This window comes from Dromaius novaehollandiae, chromosome 3 (genome assembly GCF_036370855.1).
Source record: "Dromaius novaehollandiae isolate bDroNov1 chromosome 3, bDroNov1.hap1, whole genome shotgun sequence".
Classification (NCBI taxonomy): domain Eukaryota; kingdom Metazoa; phylum Chordata; class Aves; order Casuariiformes; family Dromaiidae; genus Dromaius; species Dromaius novaehollandiae.
The window spans coordinates 123,473,587-123,485,924 of record NC_088100.1 but is presented as its reverse complement, the minus strand read 5'-3'; the positions used below and the strand labels follow the sequence as shown (position 1 = coordinate 123,485,924).

General features: G+C 42.2%; 1 protein-coding gene across 3 annotated transcripts in view; it reads right to left on the bottom strand.

The window, feature by feature from the left end:
- The window catches only part of XPO1 (exportin 1), a 42,988-nt gene extending 31,193 nt beyond the window's left edge, over positions 1-11,795 (bottom strand). The window contains exons 1-4 of one of the 3 annotated variants that reach the window (XM_064510024.1): positions 11,626-11,795; positions 10,938-10,993; positions 6,891-7,022; positions 3,404-3,505 (exon numbers count right to left, since the gene is read on the bottom strand). In XM_064510024.1, the coding sequence (XP_064366094.1) occupies positions 3,404-3,505; positions 6,891-7,016 (228 nt within the window). In that variant the 5' untranslated portion in view covers positions 7,017-7,022; positions 10,938-10,993; positions 11,626-11,795. Of the gene's footprint in view, positions 1-2,100; positions 2,165-3,403; positions 3,506-6,890; positions 7,023-8,086; positions 8,111-10,937; positions 10,994-11,625 lie in introns of those variants that run through there. The other 2 variants (XM_064510025.1, XM_064510026.1) reach the window with 2 other exon arrangements.
- Between the last annotated feature and the right edge of the window lie 543 nt (positions 11,796-12,338).

The window sequence follows — 12,338 nt, the reverse complement described above, 5'->3', positions numbered from 1 at the left end:
CAATACCCACCCCAATATGGCAGCTATTTCTACTATTTAAAGATGAACTTTTGTGCTCAGTCAAAGAATAATCAAAGATGTGAACAAGCTCTTGGAAATCCTTTTACCTTTCAGGAATTCCTTCCTAGGTTCTTACCCGAAACCATTACGTTTGCAAAGTAATCGGTAAGGACAGTCCCTCTGCCCATTTGTCCCTACTGCCAACTCACAGTAACAGGGAAAGAAGTTTGTGATGATATGACTGAACAGCTTTAATATGCAAAACCCCATTAGCATGAATAGACAGGAGAGAAAAGGGGACGAGGAATTTTGTGTTTACTTTATCAGCAGTGGATTAGGAAGAAGAAAAAAAAAGTATCACATTAATGCCTGAAAGGTAAACTTACATTTTTACAGTTAAAAGTTTGGCTGAGAATAAGAGTTCTTCTTTAAAATGGTTAGTTGTTACACAAAGTAGGATCATTAGCATTTCAACCAAAGGGATCATATAAACTTCAGTTTAATAAAAACACAATGTAGACTGTCCCAAACCACATTGTATTAAAATACCATTTTTGCTGTTCTCATCTTAACATAATCTACATCCATACACTTTTCTATTTGACCCAAGATCCCACCAACTTCACTTCCACATCCTGCATTTGCGAAGTATTCTATCATCTTCCAAAATCTTGGATACAGAGAAAAAAAATTATGCAATTACAGAAAACTGGCAGAGTATTTTTTCCATAGTCATCAGCAAGAGTTTATCAACTAGATAATAATCTGTAAATTTACATAATTACATTACAGCTAAATTAAAATCAAGGGAACATCCATACAGAATAAAGTATGAAAACAGTTTAAGCAAAATGCTTCACTTTACAGGAAGCAATTTCAGTCAATACTATAGTTTTACGGATATGACATCTGCACCTGAGCCAGGCTACCAGCACAAAACATGCTAGTATAAAAGCTTCTAGCAACACTGAAAATACAAACATTTACATCAGACAGCGCTAATGCTCCTGAAACAGCTCTGAACTACAGTTAAATTCCCAGATTGTACAGGCACACCTATTAACACTTTCAGGTAACAGCTAACCAAAGATGTTAGTTCTGCTTCCAAATTATTTATTTATTTATTTTTTACAAGTCAACTTCCTGGTCTTTAAAATCAGAATGGCAAGTTTTATTTCACCTTACTAAAGCACTAGACTACTAAACAAAACTTGGAACAAAATCTTGACAGAAATTATGGACAGAACTAATCTTGTTTTAGTCTTTTCTTTGGCTCAAAAGAAATCCTAAGGAAAAGGACAGACACCATTAGAATACTTTGTCACATCTATTCCTCATTATCTGCTCAAATATTTAATTTAGAAACTCTTAAACTGTGAAGAGGTTAATCTTGTCTGGGTGCCTATTCAGTCTTTTTGTATATATGCAACTTCAGTTCTGCCCATTGCTACTTTCTTGTTCATCTCTTCTCACCTTTTCTCCTCAGTACTAGTAATGTTTACTTTGCTCTATCACTTGCATGTAAAATGAAACGGTAGAAATAAATCACTGCACGCAGTCTTTATCTAAACACCCTTCTTGCCGTACTGTGTTTGAGGGTCTCATAAGCCTGTCCAAATATTCTGCAAGGGACTTTCTGGTTTTTCTTTTGGTTCGTTTTTAAGCTTCGTTTGATTGTACGGTTAAAATAATTTTTGGTACTTTCCACACAATGAGATACACCAAGTCCAAAAAAACCCCCCCACTCATATCAATTATAAGTTTCACTATCTGAACTATCATAAATGCACTTTTTATTAACTACTGCAACTGTATGCGCAAGTACATTTAAACTGAACACAAAATAGAAGTCTAATATTAATTTATTCTTGTTTTGTTTTCTTCTAATTGTCTAATAGCAATCCACTGCTGAGTTATGAAGATGAGGGACAGAAAACAGCAAAGACCAAAAAAAGCATGAAATGATCCCTATGGTAGAAATTTCTATGGTACCCTTATTATTACTTATTCTATGCACCGAATCCCCTTTCCCTCCCACCTCCCAAGAAACAAAAACAATTGATGAACAGAATTCAGTTAAAGGGAATCAAAAGGGTAGACCTTGTGGAGGCCTGCCGTCAAAGCCTAGCTGTGTCAGTTGCACAGGAAGACACCCCTTTTCTTCCTATTACAAGCAATCAACATAATGGAACATTATGATTAATATCAGGTAGTGTTAACAGCTTTAATTAAAGAAAAAATATGATTGCATAAAAGCCAAATGTCATAGTGCATAAATTTAGCACCAAATCATTTGCAATTTATGTAAATTGAAGAATTCTTTACCTGTTGCTTTCTTTCTGTTCCTCTAATCATCTCATTTTTCACAAGACAAATTTGAGTTTTTAAAAATACTGTTGATAAATCAACTTAAACATTAGTAATGTCTGTCAGTATAAAAAGCAAAGTTTACCAGGCAAGCAAACAGGCAAACACTGTTACTTAAAGGTTAGCACTTTGAGGAAGTTCTTTAAACTATTTTCCCCTAAAATTGATAGTGCAATTAAAAAAAAAATTTCATGAATACCACCTGAATCCAGAAACCATCCAAACATGATTATTTTCTGTTCGAACACAGCGTGTATCAAGCAGAAAAATATGCATGACAGTTATTTAAGATGTTAACCATCAAACTTAAGACAGTGAAAACACATTTTGATCAACTTTTCTGTTCAAGCTTCATAAATCAGAGTAAAACATTTTGAATTGTAAACAAAAACTGAATGCTGTCCCTTTAGTTACTACCATGATGGATGGATTTAAAATAGCACTACAAAGCAAGTGTGTTCTGCATATTAGTAAAGATTAGAACTCATACTGCAAAGAGTTTGGGGTGCTTAACTTTCACTGATTGCTCAAAATCTCAGCCTAATAAGGTTTCTATTTTGTCTTTTGTATACCTAGGGACAAATTCTCTCCTCGGTTATGTGCACATGGCTCTCATTAAAATCAAAGACAGCCAAGCACTTACCCAAGGACAAAATGTGGCTCTAGGAGACTTTTCATTACTCAGATGTATACACACACACACACCCCCCAATCTTTACAACTGGCATTATGCTTGCATGTGCTTTGGACAAAAAAAAACCAAAAAACAAAAAACAAAAAAAAACTTTCTAATTTAGCTCTTAGCTCTTCCTTGTTTAAAAAAAAAGAGAAAAAGCTCTTGTCAACGTAAAAGGAGATTTAAGTAGTCAGTCCATTGACAGTTCTTGTTTGAAGCCAACTTTGGGAACAAGATAGGGAAAAAAAAAAAAAGTGGTTTGAATCAAGAAAATCTAAGCCTAAAAATAAGATACCTTCCTCAAAGTTTATGAATGGAAGAAAGAGAGAAAACCAAATAAATAAAAGTTAATTTACTTACTTTGGTATTCATGTTCTGAGAGAACTCCAAAATAGTATCAACTCTTGTCCACGCATCGGGATGTTCTTTTAAGTGAGTCAAGACTTCCTGTGCCATTCTTTGCTAAAAGCAAATTTGATTTTAAAAAAGTATTAGTATTAAATTGTTTTAGAAGATAGATACTGTCAGTGAAGACATTAATACATAATGCATCTTTAAATCACTTATCCAAGTTAGTCAGAATTCAATCAGGAGCAACAAGTCACTTAAACATTGTGTGTCTCATAATTAAGGTTTATTAATAATCAAAATCAAATGCATTGTCACAAGACAGTTGAACTATTCCCACTCTTCCAATAAAGGCCAATCTAGACCAGTAGTGAGTGCGTAAGAATGGGACACACTATAGGAAAAACATACTAGGGAAGGAAGCTTTCACCCACCTAAAAAAAAATTTCTAGGTAAAATTTTATTCCGCAGCACTCAAACTTCCTAGTTTTACTAGAAATATTTATACAAAATGCCAACTTTAATGAGCACTGCATCATGCTGCAAAATTGTTGATATAGGAACCGTTGATTGCATAGGGCAGGTGGTGACAGCCTTGATTTCTAGATCTAATAGCTTACAAAATAATAATAATAGTAATAATAATAAAAAAACTTATCGGGGGGATTGTTTTACTAATGGTTCTCTTTTCCTTGGGACAACATTACCGATTATTGTACTAGACACTATAGTCTCAGTGATTTGCAAAATCTTTTCATCTGAATCATCTGTGCATTATAATAGCTGAATCTATTTTACATTCCCTTTTCAAGCCTACATGTACAAAAACAACTTTTTAAAGAGCCAAATAACATTGGCTATTTCCAAAAATACAATGCATTAACAAATTCTGCTGCAAATTACATCAACTACAACCGCTGGGCACTGCCTTACTGAAAGGATGAACTTTTCCAAAGTTATGAGAAACAAGTTATGTGACAATTAATAGAATTTAATTCATTCTTTTACAGCACTGCAGAGCCAATTCCACGAAAATAGAAAGCAGTTAAAGCTTACTTCATTTTAAGAAACATTTACAGCTCACTACAGCTATACAAATTTCTAATTAGCTACACGAACATACTTGAGCTAATTACGAACTGTTCTAAGAAAATGCTGATTTTCAGTAAGATACAGAACCCCCCAAGACTCAAAAAATATATATACATAAAATGTAAGAAAAAACACAAATTGGGTGTTGAATTTAACTAATTAAAATTTAAAGGAAAAACAAAGAGCAAGGATGTCAAAAATATCCCTACAATAACAGCATCTCTATTTAACAGAATGAAGCAACCCCCACTCTGGTGCTGACTTGAGCTAGCAAATCCCTGTAGATTCAGTATGGAGTAGTACCACACAAATACTCCTTTTAAGTCCAGAAGCAGTACAAACATATTCTCACAGTACTGCTTCAGAGCTAATAAATTCAGCAGCTTTGATGCAGTTTAGTGTAAGAGAAAAAGAATAGCTGTATTAGTTCCAGAGTCAACTTGGGAGTGTTTCTATACCGTCTCCTTGGTACTTTTAATACTGCTGACATGTTACAGGATTAAATGTCAACATCAACGATGTACACATGCTCTGTATCATTATCCCAAGCTCTGAGAAGTTTGCTTTCATACTCAGTAGTACCTAACAACACTTCCTGGGCATCTATTCCAAACATTATAGATTATACAGCAATTCTTAAGACTGAAATCTCACTGTGTTGCTGCTACTGGAGGGGGGAGAAGAAAAAAAAAAAAGCAGCAAATAAGCCTTCAAAATGTGATCTAAAAGACCAATGGCATTTAGAATTTGGAATGAGTAGAGGTAAAGCATCTAAGTTTGAACTGCCTCAGATCTTCTTAGTGGTGTGTTGAACTGGGTGGGCAGAGGGGGAGAAGGTTTTCTGTGGACAAGAAAAGGCTAAGAACAGAAAAATTTGTAAAAGGTTGACAGAAAAGCACTTCTTACTTGCCCGACAGATCAGCAGATAGAGTTTTGCAAGCACCACAGCAGAGGTAAGAATTAAGGAGAAGGAGCAGACAAGTAAATCTGAACGCAAGTACAGCTTGGGCTATCTAAACTGCATTCAAAACAGTTCTTCCACACTAGCAAGGGCTTGCCTGGAAAAGAGTATGGTCATCTACCAAGCTTAACGTTTTGTTTCTTCAACTGCTGTTATACCTGCCACCTTTTAAGTCATATTCTGAGGTGACAGACTCCACGAAGAAGCAGTTCTTCCTCCAGGAACTCCTGAATTCCTCTTCTTGGAAGAGGCAAGAGCTCATGGAGCTCACTGGAAAACATCTGCATCTTCAGAAACATACTATAATATCAAACCCTAGTTGCATGAAAGTGTCATGTACTGGTACACTTACAGGCTTATACTGGAATTTACTTTTCCCAGTTAAGGGTCCCCTTTCCCATTTTTGCTGCTTCTTGCATTAATTTGTCTAAACATCAGAAATTTGACAAACACATAATTCAGTGAAACTCCACCCAGCTGATTCATAAACGAAACAACTTCTCCCAAAAGCAGCACAACAGCTATTTGAACATTACTGTATTTAGTGTTAATCCTCTGTTCTCATGCTGCTACCTCCTTATAAGCCTTTCCAACTTTTAAGTTCTATTCAAACTGAAGAATACTACAAGCACCACCTATTTTTTTAAGTCAGAAGGGTAAACAAGCATACCACCTACAAACACTTGAGAGTCCATACTACTTCTAAGACAAAACTACGCCAGCACCTTTGTAGCTATACTTGCTTTCAGCATTCTTAAGCCTTTTTTTCCAAAGTAGTTCAAGAACTAGACAAAAGCAATGTAAGATTCACTTTCAAGACAACATATGCATGCACACATGTGTGCACATCCCCCAATTTGAATTCAGAACTCAGAACTTGTACTAGATCTAGAACATGGGAAGAATCTGCACAGAAAAACAGTAATAGAAAAAAACTAGAGAAAAGAAAGGACAAACTCTTCCCTTAAATACATGCAAAAATGCTTCTTGGTAAATATAAATACCATAACAACATTAAGGGTTTTTTTTCCCTCAAACGTAATCCTTCTGTGAAGCCAATAGTGAGTTATGGCTTCAATCATGTCCACGATAATAAGTAACAGATAAATCAGATCTCCTTGAAGAGCTAAGACAGAGAAGCCAAGCTGCAAGAGAAATTGTCCTCATCAAAATGCGCTCACTTGCATATTTCAACAGCAAAAGAAGGCATGTTAGGGAAAAAAACACACACACACTAAACTAATATCTTTCAAAGAGTTACACCAATGTTCATTATACAAGCCCTGCTTTAGACATGGGCACATGAACTGCCAGCAATATTCTAGTCATTAGCAGAGTAAATTCACTAGTATTATTGTTTTTATTGAAATAAATCAATTTTCCTCAATTGATTTGCTGTAAGATTGAATACAGTCAATAAAAATATAGGGTCTAATTCAACATTACCTGTGCTCCTTCTCCATGGTACAAGCAGTTCACCACATTGTCCAAAAGATTGATATCCAGTTTCTGGTTAAAATCCAGCAGCTGACGAGCTGCATGGTCTGCTAACATTGTCATAATTGCTGGCATAGATTACTGCAAAATAAATAAAATTGAAGAAGTTTTTGATCAATTACTAAGAAAGTACTGTTAGATATAATTGTAAAGCAAGCTGTTCAACGTAAGTATCTTGTTTCAATGAGATGAGCTATGTTAGGAGTACTAGATAATACTAAAGACAATACATCTACAAATTGTTGAACAAGTACTAGGACAAATTTGTACTGAAGATTCGCATGTTACTACCCCAATCAAATTCTCCATGGGTTTAGCAGATTCAACATGTAGTAAGAGCTTGACCCGGCTGCATTATCAACAAGCTGAACTAGATGCCAAATATTGCGGGGGGGGGGGGGGGGGGGGGGGGAGGGGAATTCAAATAAGGTAACAAATCCTACTATTCTTTAAACATTTGTAAAACAGTAAGTTTGCTGGTAGAAATATCTAACCATTACAACTAAAACCAACTCTAAAAAAAAAACTCAGTTGAATTTTGAGTTTCCAAGGCCAGTACACACATTCAGAAAACCAGTTTTAAAAACCTTCAAGCAACTGGTTATGGAATTGAAATGTGATCTAGGTATTCAATAGGAAGTTGACCAGAGGTGATTTTTTCAAATACTTGAAACAAACTGTTCACAAGTTCACATATACAAGCAAGAAATTTTCATTTAAACCAAGAAAGTTGCCTGATTCAGGGCACTCTTCAAACAAGAGGCCAGAGAAGGAGACAGCTAAGTCAGTGGGTTACTCAACATATCACGTAAGGTCACTTCAAGCAGAAACGGAATTCAACTGAGAAGTCTACTGGAAGTCTCAGGTGCCATAAGGTCAGCAACACACTTCTTAACTCCTTGTTCTAGATAACATAGCCTCAGTATTATGCAAACGAAGTCACACATGCATGTGCATGTACATACATATACATACAGGATGCTTACCAGCCAGACACTGGTGAAAAAAATTGAAGGCACTCTTGAAAAAGAGCAAGAAAAACAGCCAAGAGCCATGGAATTTTGGATAATTAATTTATACGCCATTCTTTTCTCACCACCCTCCATACTGGAAGCATTTCATCAGATTTATTGCCCTGTTCTCACCTTAACTGGTGATGGTGACACATATTCCTACCCTCTCCTCTACAGCAGCTCCCTGTCCTTCACCCTCCTCAAAATCTTCTACAGAGCTACAAATGAATACACAATTCCAGCTTGAGAAATACCCAGGGGTTTGGAAAACTGCAGGACAACTCAAAAACCTTTATTAGAGCTATCTGCATATTCAGCAAGATACAATCTGAAACTCTTTTAGAACCACCCCCATATATAGTAAAAAAAAAAAAAAAAAAAAAAAAAGCATACATGTGTGCATAAACACACAGGTATAAATAAATAAAAGAAGCTGATATATCCAGCCAACCCATTCTTTAGAGTAAGCTAGCAGAAGTCAGGTCTGCATTTTGCTAAATATCTTCACACGCAAATAAAAGTTAACTTTACACTTTACATAGTTAAGTCTTAAGCTTAAAAGTGAAGAGCAAGACAAACCTGTGATTCAACCCAAGTAATTACTAATTAAGTGAAAGTCCTACAATAACATGCAAGCTGAGAAAATCATTCTTTAGAAACATACTTCTGCAACGAGTATCAAGAAATTTTATTCACATCTGTACTGCAAGATATTAAACGTAAATGAAAAGAACAATTCAGTTATACTTTAAAGCCATAAAATGCATATTTAATTAGGGTTACTACTCTAATGTGTTCATTCTGACAGTTCCATCTCATCATCCAGCCAGTATTTTTATAATATTTTGTTCTGGCTTTCCAGGTAAAGATCAAGTAAAAACTGAAGTAAGTTAAATCATAACATACCACAACCATCCTCCCTCCTCCCCCCTAAAATTTTCAAGATCGTAATGTTACGTATGGAAGCAAGATACAAAATAAGGAATAAAAGTTCTCCTAACTCAGAAAGATACTTAAACTTCATCTTGTAGAGGGTAGTAAGCAGTACTACTGAAAAGAAATCCAGCTAGTTAATACGCTCTTCAGCTTAGAGCAGTTAATACGTCCACCAGACACACTACTTCTGGGCACACCCCCTTTTGCTCACATCTGGTTTCCATGCCTCGACCATGAGTTGGGAATGCTGTTTTCAACTACAATGAACATTTAAAATTAGATGTTCTTCAGGTAGCAGCATTCATTCTAGATTTAAGCCCGTCCCAGTTGTTTTTATGCAGTGCTAAGAACACAATCCAATAGCCACGTGACTAAGAGAAGTTGGTAACCACATGGAAGCCAAAAGGAAATGTTTTGAATAGGGCTCTTTGCCACTCCCAGCATTATCTTCAAAATGACCTACCTACTTGCAAAGTGAAATATAGAAATGGCGGCTCTGTGGTCAATACTGGCTGCAATCAACTTGATTTCCTACTCCTTACAGGGTACCCAGATGAAGCTTATAATCTCTGATTTATTATACTCCCATGCTTTTCTCATCATGCCTGAACCTGAACGGTTTTAAACCTCAGTTCCAGACACCACTACAAATCAGTTCAACGCTCACAATAAGTGGGGCAACAAAAGCAAAACGAGAGAAGTTAAAACAATTTCTAAACTACAACATAGCAAGAATCTGACACCTATCGAAGGTCAGAAGAACTGCACTTACAGAAGACTGTTTACATAGTTATCCCAACTCTAAATGACCCTGGACCTTAAGTTTAAGGCCACAATTAGCATGTTACGATCTACTTGAACCATTTAAGTATGTAGTGCACAGGAATAAAAATACACATTTTAAGAGTAAAAGGAAATACTTACGAGTATTCAAAATGAACCCTTGAGCACATGCAACCATTTACAAAGTAATACAGCTAGACAAAGCTGATTGGGGGCAACAACTAATTAAGACAAAAACAACCACAAAACCCATCACACACACACACACAAGGGAAGGCATCCAGCTCCATCCTAAACGCGTAATTCCACTGCTAAATGCAAGCGAATTACCACCCCGCTTCCCTCTTCCATCCCAGCGAGTTATTTGCATCGCACTCGTCTATTTTTCCAGCTGCACAGGCAGAAACGGAGAGCACGTCACGAAGGCATTCGCGTTGCACTTAATACACCAGAAACCCCTAACAAAACGACCGCTGCCCCCGCTACTTCTGCGGGCGCGCGCTTCCGCGCGGGATTAAATCCGCACGGCCTGACAAAGCGTCACCCGCCGGCGACCCCTTTCTTCGCACAGCTGCCCCCCAGCAGGGCGCCCCGAAGCACCCCCTCGCCCCCCCGCGGGAAGCGGCCGGCGGGCGGCCGGGCCGGGGCCCTGCGGAGCGCGGCGGGGACGCCGCAGCGCGGCCCCTCCCTCGCTCGCTCCCTCCCTCCGCCCCAGCCCTGCGTTCTATACAGGGCCCCCACGTGATCCAGGCGGACGTTTCAATACTGCTGCACAGACACACAAAAATATTTCTGGAAACTTCCACTCCTAATATTTTACAGATTATGTCCCTCGCTTTTTTCCCCCCCCCGCCAGATCCCAACCTCCCCCTCTCCCTTCCCCCCCCCCAGCCCGCTCGGCCCCTCGTGCCGGCCCGGAGGCCACCGCAGGCCCTGCCCGCGCGCCCCGGCGGCGGCTCCGCACACCCCCCCCTCCGCCCGCCCCGCCGCTCTCCCCACGGCCCCGGCATCAGTGGTAGGCGCTGCTCTCCGCTCGGCTCCTCGGTGGGCACCATAAGGCCTAGGATGCTCGTACCCCAGGCCCGATTGTACCTCCCCCGCCCCTCCGCTCCCGGCCAGAGCCCATTACGCCTCTCCTTCCACGGCCAAGACTTTGCGCCCTCCGCACACACGGCCGTACCCCTCCCACCGCCCCCACACCTTCCCCGAGCTCCCCCCCCACTCCTCACAACACCCCCTTCTCGCGCCCTTACTAGTTACTTACCTAGGTGTTTCTTACAGCCTCTTCCTTCCAAAAGTAGGGGTGGGTGAGCGAAGTTTCTAACCACACGCCAAAAAAATGAAAATAATAAAAAAACCCAACGAAAAATAAACCCCCAAAAAATCCCGAGGAGGGAAGGGGGGGAGCAAAAAGCCACGCGCACCCTTTTCCCTACCGAGTATTCACGGCTAGTGTCACTCCTTTCTGCCCCGCGCTACCCCTCGAGCGAGCGCGTCCTGGCCTGACTGCGCGGCGCGCTCCGCCGCAGGCTGCGGCCCCCCGGGCTGGCGCCGCCGCTCCCCGCGGCGCACGGGCTCCCTGCTGCCTCCCCGCCCAGCAGCAAGGCCGCCCGCCACCGGGCGCGCAGCAGGCGGCAAGCGCTTCCCTCCGGGGGAGGGGTCCGCGCGGGGCTCCGGCTTCCCGAGGCCCCCCGGGGGACTCTCGCCTTCCTCGTGGCTCGGCTCGGCTGGGCCCTGGGTCTCTCGCGAGCCGCTGGCTCCCCAGGCCGCGGCCCCTGTGGCTGGCTCGCCCTCGCCTCCCCAGGCTCTCGCTACTCGTGCCGCGGCCGCCCTCCCCTCGGCCTGGCTCAGTTCACCCCCATTCCCACCCCCCCCAGCTCGCACTAAACTTTGCCCCCCAGCTGTGTCGGCGGCTCCCCCTGAGGGCTCCCCTATGAGCAGGTCACACACACGGCGGCGGAGGCGGCGGTGGTAGCAGGGACTGAGCGCGGCGCGTCTCCCCCTCCTAATGCCACAGACTCGGAACCGGCTCAAACCGGTTCAGACTGGGAGATTCCATCTCGGTTTAGTTTTCAGCCCATGGCGCCGCGGAGCGTTTGGAAACCTCGGGCCTCCGCCCAGCGGGCGCGCCCATTGGTCCCGGGCGCTGCCGCCGCGCAAGCGGCCTCCGCTCTCATTGGGCGGAGGGCCTGTCTATCCGCAGCGCGCCGCCGAGGGGTGGAGGGAGCGAGCGGCGGGCGGGGGGGGATAAGATAGAGGGGATCCGCCCCCTCTCCAGCAGCGCTCTGCGCGGGGGGGGCGGGGGGGGGGCCGGAGGCGGGCCGCTGCTCGCTGAGAGGCCGAGCCGAGCTGTCATTCACTCGCCGGCCCGCCTCTAGTTCGCAAACCGCGGGCACAGGTGTTGCTGCTCTGCGATTGGTTGGCAGCTCGGTGTGACGCGCCGTTCCGAGAGCAGCTTTTAGGGCTGCTCTGGGGGAGGGCGCGCGCGCGCGCCGTGGGGGGAGGGGCAGCGCGTGGACGGGCGGTGGCGGTTGAGGTTGAGGGCGATGGGCTCGCGCTCGCGCTGGCGGGGGGAAAGCGCTGGCCCCAGCCCCTGAGGGAGAGGGGAGCTCTCGGCTCGCTCTCGCCCGGTTTGGGACAGTTCGAGCCGCCCGGCGGTGCCCCG